The sequence below is a fragment of the Lontra canadensis genome, unplaced genomic scaffold, assembly GCF_010015895.1.
Source record: "Lontra canadensis isolate GAN:19392208 unplaced genomic scaffold, GSC_riverotter_1.0 scaffold55, whole genome shotgun sequence".
Classification (NCBI taxonomy): Eukaryota; Metazoa; Chordata; class Mammalia; order Carnivora; family Mustelidae; genus Lontra; species Lontra canadensis.
The window spans coordinates 8,260,517-8,284,108 of record NW_022631049.1 but is presented as its reverse complement, the minus strand read 5'-3'; the positions used below and the strand labels follow the sequence as shown (position 1 = coordinate 8,284,108).

At 43.8% G+C, this 23,592-nt stretch overlaps 2 protein-coding genes across 2 annotated transcripts; both read right to left on the bottom strand.

The window, feature by feature from the left end:
- Positions 1 to 3,069: 3,069 nt before the first annotated feature.
- On the bottom strand, positions 3,070 to 4,597 carry GPR135 (G protein-coupled receptor 135). Its single transcript, XM_032875282.1, has one exon. The coding sequence runs from the start codon at positions 4,573 to 4,575 to the stop codon at positions 3,082 to 3,084; it is 1,494 nt and encodes a 497-aa protein (XP_032731173.1). The 5' UTR covers positions 4,576 to 4,597; the 3' UTR covers positions 3,070 to 3,081.
- A 6,708-nt stretch (positions 4,598 to 11,305) lies between these two features.
- Positions 11,306 to 23,589, bottom strand: L3HYPDH (trans-L-3-hydroxyproline dehydratase). Its single transcript, XM_032875281.1, has 5 exons — positions 23,003 to 23,589; positions 18,526 to 18,695; positions 15,518 to 15,640; positions 15,291 to 15,428; positions 11,306 to 12,090 (listed from the first exon to the last, which is right to left on the bottom strand). Exons 1-5 carry the CDS (start codon positions 23,508 to 23,510, stop codon positions 11,965 to 11,967), a joined length of 1,065 nt encoding a protein of 354 aa, XP_032731172.1. The 5' UTR covers positions 23,511 to 23,589; the 3' UTR covers positions 11,306 to 11,964.
- Between the last annotated feature and the right edge of the window lie 3 nt (positions 23,590 to 23,592).

The following is a 23,592-nucleotide window of genomic DNA, read 5'->3' as shown; positions in this document are numbered from 1 at the left end:
AAGCAGAATGAGACATGAAGGATGACATTCTGTCCTTTATGTATTATGCAATATTTAATGTATCCCAATATTTCATAGCTTCTCTTTCTCCTCTTTAAACAAAATCACTTATATGTACACTCAGTCAGCATGAGGAAAAGTCTGTCTTAAGTTTGAGAGTCATTTGTCCTCCATCTTTTATTCAAGGCATTAATTTCTGTCTCAAAATATCTACAACTGGACCACATCGGTTGCTGGCCTTCACATATCTTTTGCTTCTAAATCCATCTCCTTTGATAACCACTTCTGAAAATGTTACACCTTTTCTTCCCCGCAGGGAGAGTCCTGATTAGGGCCAGTTTTTATAAAGCACAAGATCCTCAGTTAGACTGTGAGCCCTCTTAAAGCAGATGCTGTGATTTCTACCTTTAAGTAGCTGAGCACCCAGGAAGTTGCCCAGTGTAAAGTAGGAAATAAAGACTGTAGGTGATGGTGGGGACGATGATGTTGATGATGATGGTTATGGTGATAGAGATGATGACATTGTTGGTGATGAAGAGAATGACAGAACTTGGGGTACTATACACGGACCTTTGAGGGGGCAACAGAGGGTAAAGAAGAGAATAAAAGCCTTCAAATCTAGATAGACTGTGGTTCAAATCCTGGTTCTATCACTAACTAGTTGTATAGCTTCAACTAAACAAGCAAACAATACCTTAATTTTTTAAGTAACTTATTAGCACTGTTCTCTCTTTACCCTCTCATTTTTGCCAGCCCTGATGCTTATAGCTCCTGGAAGAACAATTTCTTCCCCATGCTAACCCTTTCTTAAAACTTCCTACCCCTACATACCAAGAGTTAGGATGGGCTTCCTTTCCTGCCTTGAGGTCCTTCGTGTCACCACCTTGTCACTTCCAATGTCTCCGATTTTCCCTTCACTCACCAGGAAAGTTTATTCCATGCCATAGTTATTTTTAAATACCTTCCTTTGATTTTTCTCTTCAGGCAATACTCCATTTTATACCACATTTTCCCCCTTCCCTTAAGATCCCTCACTCTCCTCCTGCCTTTATTCACAGTTGCTGAATTCCTATTCTCTGATAATTTTGCTAACTGGAAGACTTATCATTTCCTCCTAAATGCCAGACATTACTTCCATTTTCTCAGAATGCCAAAAACCACACAATTGTTTTGCCTTTAACAAATACTATAGATATTTGTTAAATGTTAGTTTAGCTGCATTAAGTCTGTGTGTGTGTGTGTGTGTGTGTGTACACATCCATACATATAATGAGTGCTAAAGAGGAGAGATTATCTCATCAATTTTGTATTACATCGAGTGTAGCAAGATATATATAGATAATTTATAAAACTTATGATCATAATGATGCCATGACCATGGGAAAAAATTAAGTATCTTTAGCTCTGACATGAATCATGTATTTCCATCTTTGACAGAATAGTGACATATACCCACCTATCACACAGAAGTTCAAATACTCATTAACATCTTTAAATACAAGGAAAAAAAGGTGGTTATTTCACATTGAAATCTTTATATGATAGCTGATATCATACCATATCTAGTTTAAAGTACTTATTTAAGTAAGTCTGTAAAATGTTGAAAACAAAAGGGGTAAGGTGGAGAAAGGGAAAGAAAGAGGGAGAAAACATAAAAATATCTTTTAAAATTCTGAGTAAATGATTCTGTAAACAGTGGCATTTAAGGTGAGAAATTTCACACACACAAATCCTAAATTTTGCTTTTGAATTTTAAAAAGCATCTTTCTTTTGCACATTTCTGAAAATATCTCCAGCTTGATGGAATTTTTTGACTTTATACAAATTATTAACACCCTATTACATCTAGTAATACCACATCTATTCTCCCTAATAACTACATTTTTTAGACAAATCATGTCTATAAAAGCAAGAATTCATTTCTTTTCATAAATATACCCAAACTTCCAAATACAGGAGAATATAATGCCCATGGAAAGCTCTATGTTTATTCCAAGAATATAGCCACGTCTCAAAATGATTTTAGAATTCTTCTTTGTAATCATCTTGGGTTCGTGAGCCACATAGGAAAGCCAATCTTGTTACTTTATAGAGCTTTTATTTTTGTATACCTAAAAAAGAAAAAATTAGCATTACTTACCTGACTCAATCAACTTGACTTCAAATTACATTTTTGGCTGCATTTAAAAATCAAATTTACCTCAAAAGGCAAGATGTTCTACTACGAAAGTTATTTTTTTTTTAATATGAAAGTACTCTGAGAACAGCATCCCCAAAATGAATAGAAACAAAAGTAGCAGGTGAGGGTAAAGGTAAAGCTTTAAAGCTTCCCAAGGCAGATAATTTGGTGGGTAGATTGAGGGACATTAATTTTTAAAGTATAATCTTGGAATATGTTTTTAAACAGCCACATTTCTTTATGTTTATACTTCTCTTGGCCCTTCAGATGGTTGATTTCCTGGTAATAAGACACAATTTCAAAATCCTTGAATGGTTTAAAATGGGATATGAATATAGTTTCCCACAAAGATTACAGGGACATGGGGTGAGAGAAAGTGCACCAAAGTGTGTAAAGGATTTTTCGTTTCTAACGGGAGCACCCAAACCGTGCGTCAAAGGTGAGAGTTCTAACAATCTCCACTTTTGTTGGATGCTGGTGATTTGGAGGGCTTTCAAGTAATTTTGAAGGTCTCCTATTCTTTCCTGAAACTCTATGTATTTGAACAAATCCTGGTTCCATTCAAAGATTTTTGTTTGTTCGTTTCACAGTGTGATTCCTGTAACATGAGCCTATCAGTAATTGTGAATTCTATTTTTGTCATTTTTGGCACTTAACAGTTCACAATGCTTGGTTGTGTGGTTTGATATTGTTTTAATTTTTGCATTTTACATTTGGCACTTTGGAAGAAGGGCACATTGTCTTGCACGTCGTTTGGGGAAAGTGGTAAGCCTCCCCCTCTGTCTCTTTTTTAAATGCTTGGGTTTGTGAAATAACATGATTCTCCCCGGAATCCTGTATCATTAAACGGAGCAGGTGAAATTTCGCCTTCACAAGGCGAAATGTGTGCATCCTAACCCTTCTTAGAGGCTGGTGTCCCCAGCTTCGGATTTAGGTTGTTTGACCCCTGCTGTCACAGGCCCTGGGGGCCCCTCCCTGCAGAAAAGCACAACTGGATTTTTTCGAGCCCACATGGCCACATCCCCTCCCATCCTGCTGGCCTGGTTGGAAGAGGACATCCGGCCGCAGGCTCCCAGCCGGTGGGCGTAGCGGTTTCGAAGGCGATTGCGGCTTCTGGCCTGCAGACCCGGGCCCTGGCTAGGCAGGAAAGCGTCCACATTCCTAGTCCGGTAGCCCTCTTCCCGGCTGCGTCCCAGGAGCATCGAAATGTTGGGGTTGCGAATGGCATAGATGACGGGGTTGATGGCCCCGTTGGCCCAGGTCAGCCAGACCGCCACCACGTTGACAACGAGCGAGGGGGCCTGCGCGGCCTGGGCGTGCCGGGCCGCGGCCAGCAGCACCAGGAAGCAGTAGGGGCCCCAGCAGCAGATGACGAAGACGATCATGATCAGCACGGTGGTGGCCGTGCGCACCTCGCTGAAGAAGCGCAGCACGCGCGCGTACGTGGTCAGGGGCCGCACGCGCACGTCCGACAGGCGCACGGTCTTGCAGATGTGGTAGTGGCAGAAGCACATGAGCAGGAAGGGCAGCAGGTAGCAGGCCACCACCAGCCCCACGCTGTAGGCCGCGCCCAGCTGCGCGGGGTCCGGGGACGTACGGTACAGGCAGCCGTGGAAGCTCTGCGCCGCGGGGGGCTCCCGGGGCGCGCGGAGCAGCTCCCAGGGCAGGGAGAAGCCCAGCGCCGCCAGCCAGGCGCCCGCCAGCAGCTGCAGCGCGCGGCGGCGGCCGATCTTCTCCCGCGGCGGCCGCACGATGGCGCAGTAGCGGTCCAGCGAGATGAGGGCCACGCTGAGCGTGGACACGATGCCGAAGCACGAGCTGAAGAAGCGGCTGGCGGCGCAGAAGCCGCGCCAGGGCCCCGCGGCGGCGGCGGCGGCGGCGGCGGGGGCGGCGGGGGCCGAGCCCCCCGGCGGCGTGAAGAGGTCCAGGAAGGCAGCGGGCAGGCAGAGCAGCGCCGTGAGCAGATCCGACAGGGACAGGGACAGGATGAAGGCATTGGTGACGGTGCGGAGCTGCCGGTGCTTCACGATCACCCCCATCACCGCGCAGTTGCCCAAGCTAGACAGCAGGAAGATGAGCAGCAGCACGAGCGCCTGGGCCGCCACCGCCGCCCCGTGCGACAGCAGCGGCCTCCCCGCCGCCCCCGCCGCCCGGGGCCCGCCCAGGCCGCCGCCAGCCGAGGCGCCAGTGCCGTCGCCCCCGCTCCCGTCGCTCTGGTTCCCCAGCGCCGCGGTAGCCGCGCTCGCCACGGTGCCGAAGGAGAGCACGGCCGCCGCCGTCCCGGCGGAGGAAGTCCCGCCAGGGCCGGCGGCCGCGGAGGGGGCTCCGGGGTGCGGGCTGCCCCACAAGGCCATTCTCGGTGGCGGGCGGACCGGCGGCTGCGGCTGCTCCTCCATGGGGCCCCGCGGCGCCGGCGGCTGTGTTCATCCCGCACCGGGGAAGCGGCCGCAAGCCCCAGGCGGGGGTGGCTCGGGCGCGGGCCAGAGGCCTGTGTCGGCAGTCGGGCTCGGCGGGAGGAGTGGCGGTCGCCCGGGACCCGGCGGAGCCTTTGACGTGGGTTCGACGAGTTGCCGAGGGAACCGTGTTTACGCAGGAGCGCGGGGCGGGACGCCGCCCACCCGGCTCCCTCGGAAAAGCCGGCCCGCACCACCTCTCCCCGAGGTTATCCGGCCTGGGGGTCTGGGCTTTCGAGGGGTTCGGGTCGACCCCCTCGGGGGCCTCCAGGAAAAGCGGGACCGGCCGTCAGAGAAATGGCCAAAACCAACAAGGGTTCACTCTCAAGCCGTCTTGTTGGATACAAATGTCCTACGGGGAGGCCTTTGTTGTGCTTCCTGTTGACGTGTCTGGCGCTTGCAGGTAGGAAAGGGATCCCGCCGCTGAAGTGAAAAGCAGTCCAAATCCGGAGAGTTAAACTTTGGGAGCAGAATAATATGAAGCAGGTGTTCTCATACTTGAGCACGCAGCAGAATCAGGTAGAGGGCTTCTTAAAACACAAGTGACGGGGCCTCACTGGAGTTTCAGATAGGGTAGGTCTGGGGTCCTCTCCCAGAATTGGCATCTCTAACGAGTTCATAGGTAGTGATGATATTGCTGCTCGGAGGACCTCACTTTGAGAACCACAAAAGTATGAGCTTTTTAAAATGCACACTCACTGGCTGACTCCTAGGTTTAGGATGGACCCATGAATCTAAACCCCGAAGGTAATTCTGATATAGGGGCTCTGAGGAGTTAGGATATGGATTTTGGAGGCTACATATCGTTTTGTTTTCAAGGGCCTAGACCTCAGGACCATAACAGGTTCACACATGATGGGGATGGGGGATAGAGAGCAATTGGTTCCTTGCCCTCCTGGCTGGCATCCTTCCTCAGTTCTCTGGAATGTAGTGTGTGTGTGTGTGTGTGTGTGTGTGTGTGTGTTTTAAAAGATTTTATTTATTTATTTGACAGAGACCACAGGTAGGCAGAGAGGCAGGTGGAGAGAGGCAGAAGGGGATGCAGGCTCCCTGCTGAGCAGAGGGCTGGATGTGGGGCTTATCCCAGGACCCTGAGATCATGACATGAGCATTAGGCAGAGGCTTAACCCACTGAGCCACGCAGGCGCCCCATGCAATGGGGTGTGTTTTAAGTCTAAAGTGGTACCAGCCAGGGAGTTACCACTGACACCGCTGCAGGTAGCTGGCTGGGAGATTCCGGGACTGGGAGCTCCCGCCTGCCCAGGGAAGCTGCATCTCAAGCTTCTGAGCGCAGCCGCTAATGGGGGAAGATGTGATAAACTCCTAGGTTTCTCTAAAACCATGGTTTGCAAAGTGTGGACCCTACACCAGCAGCATTAGCATTACCTGGGACCTTGGTAGAAATGCAGATTCTCAGGCCCTGCCCCAAGTCTATCAAATCTGAATTCTGGGAGTGGGGTCCAGCCAGACACCCTGCAAGTGATTCTGATGCACATAGTTTGAGAAACAGGACTCTAAAGAATGACTGGCCCACTTGCCCATCTTAGAATCACTGATAGTAGTGCTTTGAATGCTTATTTCAGTCAGGAAAAGTAGCTTGCTGGAAATTTGCAGTGTATTTAAGGTGGTACATTAATGCATTATAGGAGTGCGTGCTAGGATGTTTGGCAGTATCTCTAGCCTCTACCCACGACATGCCAGTAGTGACAACTAAAAACGTCCCTGGAGGAAGGCAGGATGACCTCAACTGAGAACCACTGAATTAAGACAAACATATATAATAGATGAATTTATTTAGCAAATCTCTGCTAGGTTTTCAGAGATAAAGATCTCAGCCCAAGGAAGCTTACAATTTTAGGTTGACAGTATCCAAAGTGCTGTTTAAAAATATAATGAAATTCTATAGAGGTGACTGACTCTTCCTAGGGTAGCTGGTGAAGACTTCCCTCCAGTGGTGACTTTGGATTCTCCAAAAAGAGAAGACAGGGAAGGACATTGGATTCCTGTGCAAAGTCTGCAGGTCAGTGCCTAAGTCCTTGACTCTTGGGTACTGGTGAGTGAGGTTAGGGAGTGAAGAGAGAAATAAATGATAAAATGATAAATGATAAAAGTTGACTGAGGGACTCTTATGAAGGCCTCACAGGCCATGTTACAGAGGTTGAACTGCACTGGGGACAGATGTGGCAAAGGCACCAGCCGTGGAAGGAGTTGAAGCATGGGAAGGCCGTAATCAGGTATGGTTCAGAAAGAAAAGAGTGACCTCCTGCTCTCCCAGTGTTCTGCCGGCCATGTTTGCCTCAGTGTCCCCAGCCTGTTCGCCCCCATCATCTGCCTCTAAATACCAGAGCCCTCTACTATAGTCCTTGGCAGCTCTGAACTTCCTCCCTCATCACACCCGCACCCAGAGCTTTGAAAACCATATATCCCTAACTCCATACTACATCTCTAGCCTCAAGCCCTATTGCTTGTTACTTGGTATCTCCCCTGAAGGTGCAAAAACACCTCAAACTCAACATGACCAAAATGGAATTCGTGATCCACTTTTCCTAAAAACCCTTGGTCCTCAACCTTTTGTATCTCAGAAGATGGCACTATCTTCCATCTAGAAAACTTAGGCTTCTTTCTAGATTAATTCCTTTTCCTCAACACCAAACCAGCCAATGTCCGATTTAGCACCAAGATTTAGGGATTTGACATGTTAAATGTCTTTGTATCCATTCATTCCTTTAAAAAAAAAAAGATTTTATTTATTTGACAGAGAGAGAGATCACAAGTAGTCAGAGAGGCAGGCAGAGAGAGAGGAGGAAGCAGGCTCCCCACTGAGCAGAGAGCCCGATGCAGGGCTCGATCCCAGGACCCTGAGATCATGACCTGAGCCGAAGGCAGAGGCTTTAACCCAATGAGCCACCCAGGCGCCCCCATTCATTTCTTTCATCACTTCATTCCCCCACCTAAATTTTAGCTTTCATTCTCTCTTCTTTGAACTACTGCTGCCACTCGGAACTGGTATCCCACATCCAGTCCCTATTCTACCCTGTAGGCAACACGCCCTTCTAAGCAAAATATATTTGATCATGCTACTCACTGATTTAAAACCCTCTGACGACTTTCCCATTTTAATTTAGGATAAGGTCCCCAATTCTTAGTATTTCCTACAAGGCACTGCATGACCTGACTGCTTCCTTTCTGGTCTCATCTGGGGCCACGTTCCTTCTTTCTGCTCCACTCTAGTCACACTGGCCTTTTATGAGTTTTTTTAACCTCCCATCATAGGGCAAAGGGCATTTGCACTCACTATCCCCTCTGCCTAGAGAGCTCCATTCCTTCACCTTCCCCCATTCCCTTGCATCCTTGTCTCCACATGAATGTTAGTCTCCCAGAGGTAGGCTTTCTTGCCTAGTAGCACATCAGCACTGTCTAGAATTATATTTTTGTGATGAATCATTACTTGTCTCCCACTGTAGACTGTAGGCTTTGTGAAGACTAGAACTTTGTCTGCCTGGCATGTTATTAGATCCTGAACACTTAGCATTTTGGAAAACTGCTAGATACACAAAACCTATTTTTGATTGACTGTAGAAGAGAACCTGGCAGCCAGGAGACCAGTTAGTCCAGATAAGAAATGAGAAGAGTCTGAATTAAGACATAGTGAAGAAGGAGAAGAGATTTTCAGGAAGTAGTATACGAATTAGGGTCTCTGGCTATAAACAATATGCACAGGCACGGTCTCACTTAAAAAAAAAGGGGGGGATTCATTGGAGGATGGGGGAATTCAGATTACAAAAGAATAACCTAATAGCTAGCCCCAAGAACAAGAGAAATCAGGGCAGAGATAGCAGGTAGAGACGCAGAAACGAATGGAGGGCAATCTCTTTAAAGCACTATTGGAGTATGTCCAGGTCAGCCATTTTCAGACCTTATGGCATTTCTCTCAAGATCCCAGGTCCAGGGAGAGAGTCTGGCAGTTCCAGCAAGGCTGCGTGCAGAGGATGGAGAGAGTTTTCCACAAGGAAAGGTGAGTGTTGTTGATAAAGGAAGGAGTAAGGAATGACTCCAGCCAAATCCACAGACATCTTCCTCTGAAGCTTCCTCTGAAGTGCCCTTCCTCTGCCCTACAAAAGGGCATGAACAAGAAGGATAAATCGCAAGTTCACGGCTCGTGGGAAGGAGGTACCATTCATCAATTTAGAGAATACAGGAGGAAGGGCACATTCTAGGGGCGTTAGAGTTTGACTTGCCCACCAAATACTGGGCCTGCAGTACGGCTCTGACCCTCAGGATTTAGGGATTTGGAAGTTGTCAGCCTCTCTCTCCAAGAAAGAAAAACATGGGCATGGATGTGATGAGTAGGGACAGGGTGTTGAGTGCAGAAAGAGAAGAACCATGGGTGGAATGCAAGGGAGTAGAAAAAACTAAGAAGCAGGTCAAAGGAGAAAAGCTAGGCAGGTGAGCGACATATTTAATGAGGCACCCTGGCCAATTGAGAAGTCAGTGGTCTTGTGTTTTTGGTTTTTATTTTGTTTTGGTTTTCAAAGTAAGGTAATTTTCTCAGCCTCTTCTCAGGAAAGTTGCTGTGACCATGAGGTCGCCTCTCCGTGGAGAGCTCGCAGCTTCCTTATATGTTTTAGAGCAAAAAGGAGAAGACTCACCTGTAAAGCCTGGTCCCAAATGGGTCACTAAAATCGATCAGTTATCAAGTTTTCTCCTAAATGCAGTCATAGGCATAGCATCAGCATCACCCAGGAGCTTGCTGGAACTGCCCCCCGCATACCTAATAAACAAGAACATGTAGTTTAAGAGCTCCAGGTAATTCATACCCACATGTATGAGAAGCATTATCCTAAAGAGGGATGGTATGGAATTTGTGGGTTTTAGGAATTGAAGAGAAGGGTGCCCCAAGTCTTACGGGGTCTAGAGGACTTGGAGCAAAACTCATTGCAACTTCATGGTGAAGAGGAGATGGCCCTGGGCCCACATAATTGCAGCACTGGTGGGTACTCATGGGAACTGGGTACCAACCTCGTGACCTTGAGAACTCCCATGAGTGTCTCTGTGGCTGACCCAGCATCAAGGGCACGAATGTACTTGCTCTAACATGGACCACACTTGCCTGCCAGGAGTCTGCAGCAGAACCCCCACAGATTGCATAAGCCCTCAGGGGGCTGTTAGATCTGGCAGGTAGGTCAAGCAGGATTTCCAACGAATAATGAGGTAGAAACCAAACAACAATAGTCAAATAACAAATGGAAGATGAGAAACTGTACCCAATGAGCAGAGTCAGGAATGTAGAAATTTGACTCCAGAGGGAAGGAAACAGGGGTGACAGCAAGCTAGAGAGGGAAGGCAGACAAAGGATGTTTGTGTCATTTTATTTATGATGAGCATGTTTGAGAACCTAGAGCTAAGAGATCAGATCAGGAAAGGTGGTTGGCTTGAAAGAGCTTAATTAATGAGGCAAGACCCTTACCAAGAATGGGAAGGGATAGTTGTGAGCAATATTTAGAAGGTCGACTCAGCAGGGCTTCGTGACTGGTTAGACACATGGAGGTGTGTGTGGGGGGGCTGGTGGTTAATTTCCCTAGTGTTGACTCCAGGAGAAGTGGTAAAGTACAGAAGGGATGAATATTACTGCAAGGATTTGGCTCTGGTATGGATTAGAATTTAGGAAGATACAGGCAATGCCAACTTTTTAATGTAGATAAGTTAATATGACTTGTGAAATTTGGAGAACAAATAATAGTTCAATTTTCATTTTATTTATTTATTTTAAAATATTTTATTTCTTTATTATAGAGAGAGAGTGCACAAGCAGGAGGAGAGGGAGAGGGAAAATCAGACTCCCCCTGAGCAGGAGCCCCATGCCGGGGGTTCAATCCCAGGACCCTGGGATCATGACCTGAGGCAAAGGCTGACACTTAACTGAGACATCCAGGCCCCTGTCTATTTTCATTTTAAAAAGAAAGTACAACAAATCTCCCTGACATGTAGAAAATGTCCTGTCATGTTAAGCTAGTGATAGTGTCATTTTTTTGAAGATAAGTGATTTCTTTACCATAGAATTTTATAGAGAATGAATGGAAAACATTAATTTTTGTATAATAGGGAAATCAAGAACATTAACTATAAAGTTATAAAGCTAAAAATCTTTCATTTTGATCTGATAATTCAATCACACACTTAATAACTGGATGACAAAATCAGTTAAAATTAATTACTTCAGTTTCCTTATGCTCAGAAAAACAAATACTTCACAGGAATCTGCTGTCTATTGAGAGCAGCACATATTAAATAACTTTTTAATACCTCATTTTTAGTGACTGAAAGATGATCAAGTCTTACTTTGTTTATTTTCAAAGATTTCACTTATTTCTTTTAGGGAGCAAGAGCACAAGAGAGAGCAGAGGGCCAGGGAAGAGCAGAGCAGGAGAAAGAATCTCAAGCAGACTCCACACTGAGCCTGACTCAGGGCTCGATCTTGTGACCCTGAGATCATAACCTGAGCCAAAACCAAAAGTCAGACACTTAACCAACTGAGCCACCCAGGTGCCCTGATCAAATGTTATTCTTAACAGATTCACAGACAATTAACTAGCAAGAATTAATAGTTAATGTTTCTTTCAGGCCTAAATCTATGGGGCATGTATTGGGTTGTGTAGAAGATTCACCCTACTCTGGTAATTCACCGATTTCCCGTGTTTATAATGCAGAAACAATCCCTTTTATAAGGGCTGTAAAGATGTAGCAAAAATCTGATTATTCATTGGTCTCCTCACATCAGCTAATGGCACCTCAGTTACCTTGGAGGAGGAGCTGGGCTTTGCAGCACAGAGAGCATCCTGGTAGCAGCCACAACATCTGTCCCCAGAAGCTGGCCCACCCCAGTCCTTCCCAGGCTGGGTAGACTAAGAGTTTAGTACCTTACAGAAACCCATCTCCCTTACATCCTGCTCGAAGAGAGGGCATTATCTTACTCAAAACCTGGAAGACTAAAATATTGAACTTGTAAGAGTCATTGTTGTGAGGGCTACAATTCAAGTTATCATTCAAAGAGCATCTAAAACAAAATATTACAGTAAGTAGCATAGAATAACATTTTAAAAGTAACAGGACTGAGGTATTAATTTTACCTGGTATGTTAATAACTAGACAAATATTTGGAATTTTCAGCATTTTGTAGGTTAGGCATAGGTGACATTTATACCAATTACATGTGCAAATATGAGGTATAACGATTATATTTAGTTACAGCATAACACTTTAGAAAGAATGGAAGTCATACAATTGGGTATCATTTTCCACATAATTCAGAGAAAGCCCTGAGGAGTACTGAAGTCACTTGAGAAGGAATCCGTCCTTCAGTGGGTCATCATCTTCCACTATAAAACTTGCTGTACCTGTGTAATGGGCTTGTCCAGACACTTCCACTATAACAGCTTTAAAATCCCCACATTTTGCTTCCTGAGAAAAGAGGAAAGGAATATAATATCAAAAGACTACACTTACATTGTGTCTGGCCTAGAGCCATATTCTTGGTTTTTACCATTTTAAAGAAAAGCCAAGGGTTAATCTTGTAGGTAATGGAAGGTTTTTAGGGAGAGTGACATGATCGGATTTGTGTTTTAGATAAGTTTAGCTGTAAAATGAGGGCAAATCAGAGAGGAAAGCAATTAGAAACCTAGAAACTTCTTCAGAGGTAACCTTCATTCATTGATGGGCTCTCGAGTCACTAGGGCAGTTTTTAGGGAGGAGGGAGAAGAACAAAACAGAGATACTTTGCGGGTAGAATCGGCAGGCCTGGGGACTGATGTATGTGGGAGGCGAGGAGTAGGAATAAGTTCAGTGTGAGCATAGCTCCCCGCTGGGGAGTGAAACAGCGACTCCCATTAATCAAGATAGGGAATGAGATGGGAGGAGCACATTTAGGAGCACATTTAGGAAGGAAGGAAGAGCTTTTTGACAAGATGACATGTCTCTGAGACCGTCATTTCAAGGTGAGTTTGGTGGACAGCTGGGAATACGAGTGTTAGACTCGGGAAAGAGGCACCTAGTAGGCATGGGAGCGGGGAAGGTTAAGGAGTCATCACCAGTGTGTGGTTGGGAGCTGAAGTCTCAAAAGAGGGTAAAATTGCCCAGTGGCATCAAGATGTGGAAGAGATGAGAAGGAAACTAAGGATGGAATGCTGGGGACCCATAAGTGGAAGGACAGAGAGAGGAAGCTGGGGCAGAGAGAGAGACCGGGATGGCACCATTGACATTGGAGAGCTTGGAAATGTCAGGACAGAAAGGGAAGGCATATGGCGAAAGTGAAGATGTCCTGTCAAGTATGATTATTAACTATAAAAGAAATAACTCCAAATCTTAACTACAGAGTATCCTTTTTATTTCTTAATTTTTAAAAGATGTATTTATTTGTTAGGGAGAGTGCGCACACATGCAAGCATCAACAGGGGAAGGGGGCAGAAGGAGAGGGAGAGAAGCAGACTACCTGATGAGCATGGGGGGGGCTTGATCTCAGAACCCCAAGATTCTGACTTGAGCCAAAACCAAGAGTTGGACACTTAACCAACCAACCCGCCCAACTGCCCCTTATTTCTTAATTTTTAAACATGAGAATAACTAAATCTTATGAAAAAATACCAATTATTAGATTAGGATATAGTAATTTCATTATCTTTTTATAAATCTGCTGTAATAAAAGCCTCATTAAAAACTTGCTTTGTCCAATAAAAATATAGCAGTGTTAACAGTGTAGGGTCTACACAGAGAGGTCCATGTTCAGAGTTTGGGTCCGATATTCACTAACTGTTTGACCTCTGGCAAATTACCTGAACTCTCTAATTCTCCATTTTATCACCTGTTTAAAAAGGATAATAACAGTACTGACTTGCCAAGTTTCTTGTGAGAATTAAGATGGTATGTGTATATATATATATATTTTTTTTTATTTTACTTTATTTATTTTAGAGACACACACAGAGGGAGAGTGAGAGAGAGGATCTTAAGCAGGCTCCATGCCCAACTCAGAGTCCAATGTGGGGCTCGATCTCACAACCCTGAGATCACGACCTGAGCTGAAATCAAGAATTGAACACTTAAGTGACTGAGCCACCCAGGTGCCTTGAAAAGTTATGCATAAAGTACTTAGCTTGGAACTTTACAGTGAAGCACCCAATAAATGTTGTAGATTATTTTATCTTCAATCTCAGACTTGAAGACAATTCCAAATTTTTGCATAAAATCACTATATTTAATAAGAATCCCTAACCTAAAAGAAAATTCAATATTCAGAAAAATCAAACTTTAAAAACACCAAATTAGGATATAAAAGTCTGTATTACGATAGGTATTTTGTTTTGTTAAAGGACTTTTTATGAATAGATTCATTTACTAAATGTATCTACTAAATTCTTTCCTAAATTTACTTAGTGTAGATTTCATTTACTACTATTTATTAGTGAATAGAATTTATTTCTGTTAACACATTTGAAATTTGATTCTATTACAAAAGTTTTATTTTTCACAACTTTTCAGGATTTTCACATCCTATTATAAAAAATGAAACACTCCTATAGAATAAAAACAAAAAGGACAAAAAATTCCAAACCCTAAGTTAGTGGTTCTCAAACTTTTTGGTTCCAGGACTCCTTAATGCCTTAAGATTTGAGCATCTAGGGGCCCCTGGGTAGCTCAGTTGGTTAAGCATCTGCCTTCTGCTCAGGTCATGATCCCAGGGTCCTGGGATGACGTTCTCCATCAGGCTCCTTTCTTAGCATGGAGCCTGCTTCTCCCTCTGCCTGCAGCTCCTCTTACTTATATGCGTGTATTCTCTCTCTCTCTCTCTCTCTGACAAATAGAATAAAATAAGATTTTCTAAGAGTTTTTGTTTATATAGATCCTATTTTTTAAAAAGATTTTATTTATTTATTTGACAAACAGAGATCACAAATAGGCAGAGAGGCAAGCAGAGAGAGAGAGAGAGGGAAGCAGGCTCCCTGCTAAGCAGAGAGCCCGATGCGGTGCTCGATTCCAGGACCCTGAGATCATGACCTGAGCCGAAGGCAGAGGCTTTAACCCACTGAGCCACCGAGGTGCCCCAGGTAGGTTATATCTATTAATATTAACTATATTGACAGAATTAAAGGTATTTGTTCATTAATTCATTAAAAAATAATAAACCCATTGCATGTTATTGCAAACAAGATATTTTTTGGAAAATAACTGTATTTGCCAAAACAAAAAAAATTTAGTGAGGAAAATGGCTTGTGTTTTACATTTTTGCAAACCTCCTTAATGTATGGTTTTACGGAAGACAACCAGATTCTTGTACCTGCTTCTGCATTCAGTCAGTTGGCTTATCACCTGTGGCATAGACTCTGCAGAGTCTACCGTACACTCGTGAGACAGTAAAAGTGAAAAGCAAATAATGTCTTAATGTTAATGCATACTAAGTTTTGACCTTGTGGGACCCGTGGAAAGGAACTTGGAGACCACCAGGGCTTCCAAGCCACATTTTGAGAACCAATATCCTAGCTGAACAGAAGTTTTTACAGGCCTGCTTTAAAATTCTCTTTTGAGAGCTGGGACCTAACACCCAGCTCAGGCCTCTTCAGTTTCCAAAGTAGCACACTCACACAGAAGCAACTACAGGAGTCACTCACCCTCACAGCCTTGCCTGTGAATACTGAGCCAGTGGTACTGCTTTTAAAGGCTCTGGTCTGGTTCAGTTCTAGAAGCCCTTTGTGGTACTGTAAGGCAATTCGGGCCGTCACTCCTGAGCCAGTAGGACTTCGGTCAACCTGTTTCAGAGTAAATGAAGGTGAGAGCATTCACAGTGTTCCAGTTCCATGCTGTCCGGCTTTTGTGCCAAACGTTACAGTTTTAATACCTGTTCATCTGCAAACACGCAGATGTTGGTGGTTGGTTCCTCACTGTAAGTGTCTTTTCCATCTGTCACTATGGTTCCGTACAGAAAGGAAAGGTCTTCACTCTCAGGATGACTGATTTTAAACTGCAAATGACAAAGAAAATCATCATGTAATATAAATTGTCATGTAGATTACTACAAAATATATATTTTGATTCAAATTTATCTTTGTAAATGATATAGATGGGGTCCTCTGAGGCATAACTTTTCACTCTGTCATTTTAAAAATACTTTTGGGTCAAGGCAGTAAATGATGTCTTTGTCTAGATGAATAAACATAGTTTCACTGGAAGTTAAGATTCTTATCATACCTTGAGTCCTGTCTAAGGAATTTGTCCTGCATATAGCCTCTGCTAAAGGAACAGTCCTATTTTATATACACACATACTCTCCAAACACAACAACTCTTTGAAGCACTGACCCCAGGATGGTTACTCCACAGACTGGCCACAGCTGCTCAAACAGGACAGGCTAAGACGATCCTGTGCTTCCTCTCATAAGCTTGAAGGGGATAAGGCAGAAGAACCGGACGGTGACCATCTAGAGCCGAGGTGAATTCCATGGCAGAGACGGGGACTTGGAAGAGGCTGGGAGGAGGCTGTGAGGGTGAGTGACACCCTTAGCTGCTTCTTTGTAAGTGTGTTACTTTGGAAACCGAAGAGGCCTGAGTTGGGTGTTAGGCAAGCCTCTTCACTCAGCTCTCAGAAGAGAATTTTGAGCAAGCCCAAGTTATAAGAATGCAGAAGCTAGTAGGTAAGAGAATGGTTGGAAGGAAAAAAAAGTCTGTAAAGGATGAAGTCAGCTGGTGTTATAAAAAGCAACAGGTATACTCAGAGAGAAGCACGCACTGGATGCTAAGTCCCTTCAGTGGCAACGCAAGGTCAGGCCCAAGTGCACAGTGCTTCCTGCGCTTCTCGGGAGGTCTAGGTTAACTTTTCCTCAGCTTCTGTGACATCTGTTAGCTCCCAAACGATTATCTCCCTCCATGTGTATCCTTACAATTAGTACATTCTGCTACTACTTACCTGTCATTGGGAACAAGTGAATAGATTTGGGTTCTTAAAATCCAGAGTCCATCCAAAGCCAAGTTTAAGAGGTCTCCCTGCTGATCTTTGTTCTCCATCCTCCTCAAGCCCCCATGCCCCACCCGCACCACAGCACCATTACCTCTCACTCTTCATGTCTGCTTCCCCCACCAGACTGAGCTTCTGGAAGGCGGGTTTGTTTTCTCCTGGAGTCTCTAGCATCTAACATAGCATCGTGTGCGACTCACTAAATTCTAGGTAAATGTGAAAAGGAGGACTACACCTGAAACTCATATTATACCATCTGTGAACACACTGGAATTTAAATAAACACTTTTTAAAAAAGAATAAATGAATAAAGATGAATGTGTACTAACTTCAGTCCCCACCAAAATGGCCTTTCCCTAAATCTGCCTCAGTGGTGTGAATGGTCAGCAGTTCACAAAGTCGTTCTGCTGCCTGTTTCAGCACCAATAGATAATACTATATATGGTCATCTCATAGAAGATTTTCTCCAGTTTTTCTCAGAATGCCTCCTCCCTCAAAGTCCACCCCTTCCCATCTTGGTAAGAAGTTCACGCTTTAATAACAAGTCCAAAATTGCTCCTTTTATTAAGAAAACTATGCCTTTTTCTCTTAATCTCATTAAAAATAAAGTGAAGTTATTTCATGCCAAATTTTAGCTCAAACTATTAGCTGTCTGCTTAGTGAACAGAAAATTGATATAAATTCAGAACCTCAGAAATTGCTACGATAAACTAATTCTAGCTATTGGTGGTTATAATCCTAGATAAATGACAATTTAGAACAGAAATAAAGTATATATTTTCATCTTTTTTTAAAACATTTTATTTTTAATTTTTTTCAAGATTTTATTTATTTATTTGACAGAGATTACAAGTAGACAGAGAGGCAGACAGAGAGGAGGAAGCAGGCTCCCTGCTGGGCAGAGAGCCCGATGCGGGACTCGATTCCAGGACCCTGGGATCATGACCTCAGCCGAAGGCAGAGGCTTTAACACACTGAGCCACCCAGGTGCCCCTATTTTCATCTTGTTTAAATTAAAAATTATGTTAAAGTTGAAAGTATGTTAAATAGGCCTATAGTAATTATTAATACAAGTATATAGGCACTCTTTCACAAATTATTTTTTATTTAGAATAGTGATGAAATTCTTATATGCTAAAACATGCAAATACTGGATATGAGTTTCATTTACATGTCCCAATTTTAAGTGTAAAATGGCAGACTTGTGCTAGAAATGAAAGAATATTCTAGACATATTTATTATCCAAACTGATTTTATCAGAGTAGTTTTCCCAAACCAAAACTAGACTTACTCAAGTGGTCATTTAGGTAACTTCTTAGCCATATAGGAAAAATTTACTAATTAGGAATTAATGTTCTCTGTGAAATAAGACAAGGTCTGAACAGATTTAATGAAATCTATTTTGTGAGCTCTAATTGACATTCATTATCTGCAAGTCTTGGAGAATGACCACAAAGCATATGCATTTCAAATTAGTGAAATACTATTTGATACATTTTCTGTATGTGTAAATAGCCACAAATTATACTAGTATGTATATAATTAAAGTTAACAAGTTACTTATTGAACATTTATTGTTGGTAGGCACTATTCTAAGTCCTTTGTACCTATTGTCTGACTTCATTCTTATAACACCCTATGAAGCAGGTATTTTGCAATTCCCGTCTCACCACAGGAAGGTTTGGAACTCATTCAAGTTGTGAAAAACTTAAAAGTGGCAACACTGGGACTCCTAGATAGTCTTGCTGTAGAGCCCAGGATCCTAACCAATGCCTTATTTTTAGTCCTATTAATAATTTAAATATGTAGATATTTAACTGCATAGATGTGTAATTTATATTCCCTCCATGCCACAGGGGCGGGCACCTTGTGATGAAAGCAGTGTTTGTACTGACCTGAGCTTTGACTGCTTCCGTCACTGCACTCGCTGCATCCACAAGTTCCCTTGTCTTTGCAGAACAAATGTCAAGTCCCAACCTTTCAGCGCTAACAAATGCATAAAATGCCCCACCATACGCAATATCTACCGCCATCTTTCCATGACCGGGAACATCCACTAAGAGATCTAAAAAAGATGTGTTTGAAAATAAGTTTGTTATAGTATTTTGGCAGTACAATTCAAAGCATTTTTAATATGTGTATTTTGGTGGAGGGGTACTTTTTCTTATCATAGAAAGGAATGAAGTATTTTTAAAATGAGTAAGCATCAATAATAGTAGACATTTAGCTGAGTGATCTATTTTTAACTTAATGATATTCATCTAAGTCTGAGAACATCTAATGCCATGTTTTTCTTAAATCATGTATACTTATTTTGTTAACTACTTTGAAGATCTTTGCTAGAAAACCTTATAAAGGCGGAGAGAGAGGAAATCCTGAGGCATCAACATGTGAAAACAAGGGCAGAAAATATAAGTCCCCTCTCATTCTACTATTAAGAATCGTTTAAAGATTTTACTTATTTGTCAGGGAGAGAGAGAGAGAACACAAGCACAGGGGGCAGAAGGCAGAGGAAGAAGCAGGCTACCTGCTGAGCAAGAAGCCTGATGGAGGACTTGATTTCAGGGATCATGACCTGAGCTGAAGCCAGACGCTCAACCTACGAGCCACCCCGGTGTCCCTAATAGGAATAGTTTAATATAGGATTTTGGATCCTATTCACAAATTGGCTTTCTACAGCTATAATGTCAAAACAAAATGAAAAAAAGATTTTTCTATGTAAGTTATATATACTAATTCATCTATGTATTTTCATCTCATGAAGCAGGCAAATACTCAGAATAAAGCCATTATAGAATCACTGATGTTTGCAGTATTTTTTGTGTTAGGATTTGAGAGTATTCTAAGTCCCCAGCTTTCCCAAAGTTTCACCAGAATATCAGTTGTTTGAAATCCTAAATTTTTATTTCCAAAAGAATGGGGCTGGATAATATTTTGGGATATTCAAACTGTTTTTCTCCTTCTTGCATTTTCCTCTTCCTCCTCCCCAATTCAAGCTGTCTTGGTGATCACTACCTCCGGGAGAGTGTATGGTAGGCGAGAAAGCAGGTTTTATGGAAACCCAAGATCTGGGGGGAAAGATCTTGGGTTTCCATAATACCCAAGTGTCCAAGTTTCCATAAAACTTCAGTGTCCTGAAGGGTCATCGTATTTCTCTTGGTCAGTAGAGAAATTTCCTCTGGACCGAGGAAAGAGGTGGCAGGTCTGGAGTGCAGAGGACCTATGCTGACTTCTCACAACACTACGGGGAGGCTACAGGGTGTGACAGAGATAACAAAGAGGAGGGGAGGCAGGGACAGGGGCCACATGGCCAGGGGAAGATGATGCTTCACTGGTTGACTGTGCATGCTGGTGACCAAAAGTTCCTCTTCTTCAAGACCTTGGCTCTTTTCAGAAAGATTTGCTACAAATATATCAGAAACAGGGACAGCATGTAGACCGACGAGACTAGGCAAATCAACAAGGCAGGATGGGGTCTCAAATTCAGAAACTCTGAAAAATAAAATACAGCTTGTATGCCTGAGTTTGCACACTGAGTCATACAAAGATACCAGTCAGTATGCTCTCAGTCCCAGGCTAGCCCCCAGAGCCCTTCTAACACATGATGTGTCAAAACAGAGCAAGTTTATAGTCAAAAAAGTAAAATATGCCTGTGGAACTTAAGAGCAACTATGAATGAAACATGTCTTTATCTTGATGCTAGTGTAACATAAAAATCAGCCTTAACGAAAGGAGAATGAGGAAGTAGATGGAAAAGTGGGGCTGCTGGAAGCTGGAAAGCTAAGTGTGGATTTGGTGTCCTCATGTATAAAATAGAACTGCTAAAGGGATGAAGAGATTTAAAAAAAAAATGTGATATATACAATGGAATATTATCCAGCCGTAAAAAATGAAGACTGTTCTGTCCTGTGCTACAACATGGACAAACCTTGAGGCTATTATGCTAAGTGAATTAAGGCAGTCATAGAATTAACACTGCAAAATCTCCCATGAATTAGGTGTATAAATTTTTCAAACTCTTAGAAACAGAGCAGAATAATAGTTGCAAGGCACAAGGTTGGGGAGGGGGAACAGGGTGTTACTGCCTGACAGATACAGAGATTTAGTCATGCAGTTGGAGGAAGTTATAGAAACATGCTGTTCCGCATTGTGCTTATAGTTAACAATGCTATACTGCATACCTAAAAATTTGTTAACGGTAGATCTCATGTTATATTTGTTTTTTTCAACTACAAAAAAATGAAAGAGCTAAACAGAAAAAAAAAAAAAATGGAACTATTATTCCCGCCTGAAAGGACTGTTGTGTGAATTCCATGTGATAACGTGTGGGGAGTGCTTGGCACAAACGAGCAATATGTTAATGTTAATGGTAAGGCCAAAAATTTAATTTCCAAGGGGAATAGGGTTCTTAAGAGGATATTTACACTTGTTAATCACCATATTCTTCTCCCAATTTCATTTACTTAGTTACCCATTCAACAAATATTGACTACCTACTGTTCCAGCACTTGAACACAGTAACACAACGAAGTTTTCATTTTAGCAGTGTGGAATGGAAAACAACTCAGCAATCCTCTGAAGTGGATACTGTTGTCATCTTCATTTTGCAGATGATGACCTTGAAGTGTGGAATCCCTTTTGCAAGGTCATCAAGATGGAGAGGGGATAGAGCAGTAACCTTGAACACTTGTCAGTCCATCCTTTTAGCATTATTCAAAGTAGAGAATTTGGGATCTTTTTTAATCACTCGAAGTGACCATTACTGCCTATCAGTTATCGTATAGTCACACAGTGTAGCTCTCAGCATATGCTTACAGATTGGCTGCCCTGCCCCAGCCAGCCCTGAACTATGATGTCATTGGTGACCCTGCTGCCATCTCCCTCGAACCTAGAGTGAGTGCTTCCAGTCTGCTGCTGGGGTTGCCTAAGAAGAAATTGGGTAGCTAAACTATTTAAACTGCTGAGATTTTTGAGATGCAATCCTAACCAAACTCCTGTCTATCTCAAGTGCCCTCCCTATCCAAATGTGACATCATTTTCTCCTAGAGGTCAAAGTGCCATCAGTTTCCCCAGGGGAATTCTTCATCAACCTGTGTGTTTCAGCTGTCTGAGGTTGCTCTAAGACTGACAAATGCTTGGGCTATTACTGCCTCATTCATAATTAGGCTAATCTAGAGTCCAAATCCTCAAGAAAGATCAAGATCTAATAGCATGCCCCCGATGTTCATAGAAGCATTATCAACAATAGCCAATTGTAAGAAATGTAAGAACCCAAATGTCCATTAACTGATGAATGTATGCAGAAGATGTGGCATGTATATATGTATGTACCTACATGTATTTAATGGAATATTACTCAGCCATCGAAAGAATGAAATCTTGCTATTTGCAACAATGTGGAGGCTTAGCATAATACACTAGAGTGTATTATGCTAAGCGAAATTAGAGGAAAATACCGTATGATTTCATTCATGTGGAATTTAAGAACGAAACAGATGAACCTAGGGAAAAGGGGAAAAAAAAAAGAGGGGGACAAACCATAAGAGACTCTTAATGATCGAGAACAAACTGAGGGTTGCTGGAGGGGAGGTGGGCGGGGATAGACTAAATGGGTGATGGGTATTGAGGCACTTGTTATGATGAGCACTGGGTGTTAAACCTACAGTCCTCCTGTCTCTCGAAATGTATTTTTAAAAACTTTTAAGTACTTTGCATACTCTCAGTAAATCCTCACCAAAAACTCAATGAGATAACAAGTGAAAAAATACAGGCACAGAGAGGTTAGTAATTTGATTAAGGTTGCATGGCTTTAAGGGGTTATCAGGATTTGGACTCAGACAACAGCTGTTTTTGTTCTTCAAGAATAAAATCAGCAACATCTGTATCTTCCTGGTTTATAAACTGCTTAGTTCATTCATTCTTATTTAATTATTTCCCAAAGAAATGGGGGAGGCACTTTCACAGGTGAGGAAAACAAGACAGGGTTTAGTAACTTGTCAGGGGGTAATGTCTAGTGTCTTCTGAACCAGCCACTGAACCCTGGCACTTTGGCTGTTCTTTGCTCTTGCCTTGACCCTATCTGACTTACCCAACTGTGCAATCTCTAGGAATGCCTGACAGTGAGGCATGAGGCGCTGAGTAAGGGAGACACGGAATTCTGTACTCCTGAAGGCCCTCAAGACCCAGACGAAATAATCTGCGGCATACACGGAACAACTCTGCAAGGCTAACATGCTGACACACATTTGCATTGAGTTATCTTTTTATTAACTGCAAAAGCTTGTGGGTGGGTTAATTGCACTGCGTGAGTTTCAGGCCAGAGAGACAGTGTAGTTAGTTGCGTCCCAGAGCTGGGAGGGTCTCGTCCTTTACCTGTTGCCAGCGCGAAGGCCGGGACGCTGTGGAAGCGCACCCGGCCGCGGCTGCGGTCGCCCTCGCATTCCACGAAGGCGGCCACCAGCCCGCACGGGCAGTGGATGTTGACTCGGGCCTCGCGGACGCCGGCCGGGGGTGCGGGTACCAGCCCGAAGTCGAGGGCGAAGCGGCCCAGCGCCAGCACTGCGTGGCCGCACATGGAGCTGTAGCCTTCGTTATGCAGGAACAGGACGCCCAGGTGCGCCTCCGGCAACTCGCTAGGCACCAGCACAGCTCCGTACATGTCCCGGTGACCCCGGGGCTCGAACATGAGCCGTCGTCGCAGATGGTCAAGGTGCTGGCGCATGTAGCGCCGCTTGGCCAGCAGAGTGGGGCCAGCCACTTCCGGACACCCCGCCAGCACGATGCGCAGGGGCTCGCCGCCCGTGTGCATGTCCACCACCGACAGTGCCGGAGTCCCCGGGTCGTGCGGGGGCAGCCGCGGCACCGCCAGCGCCTTCTCCATCGCCGGAGTCCCGCGACGCGACGACTTTGCCGCAGTGCGAACCTGGAGCCCACGGCTCAACCGCCTACTCCGCGGGAGAGCG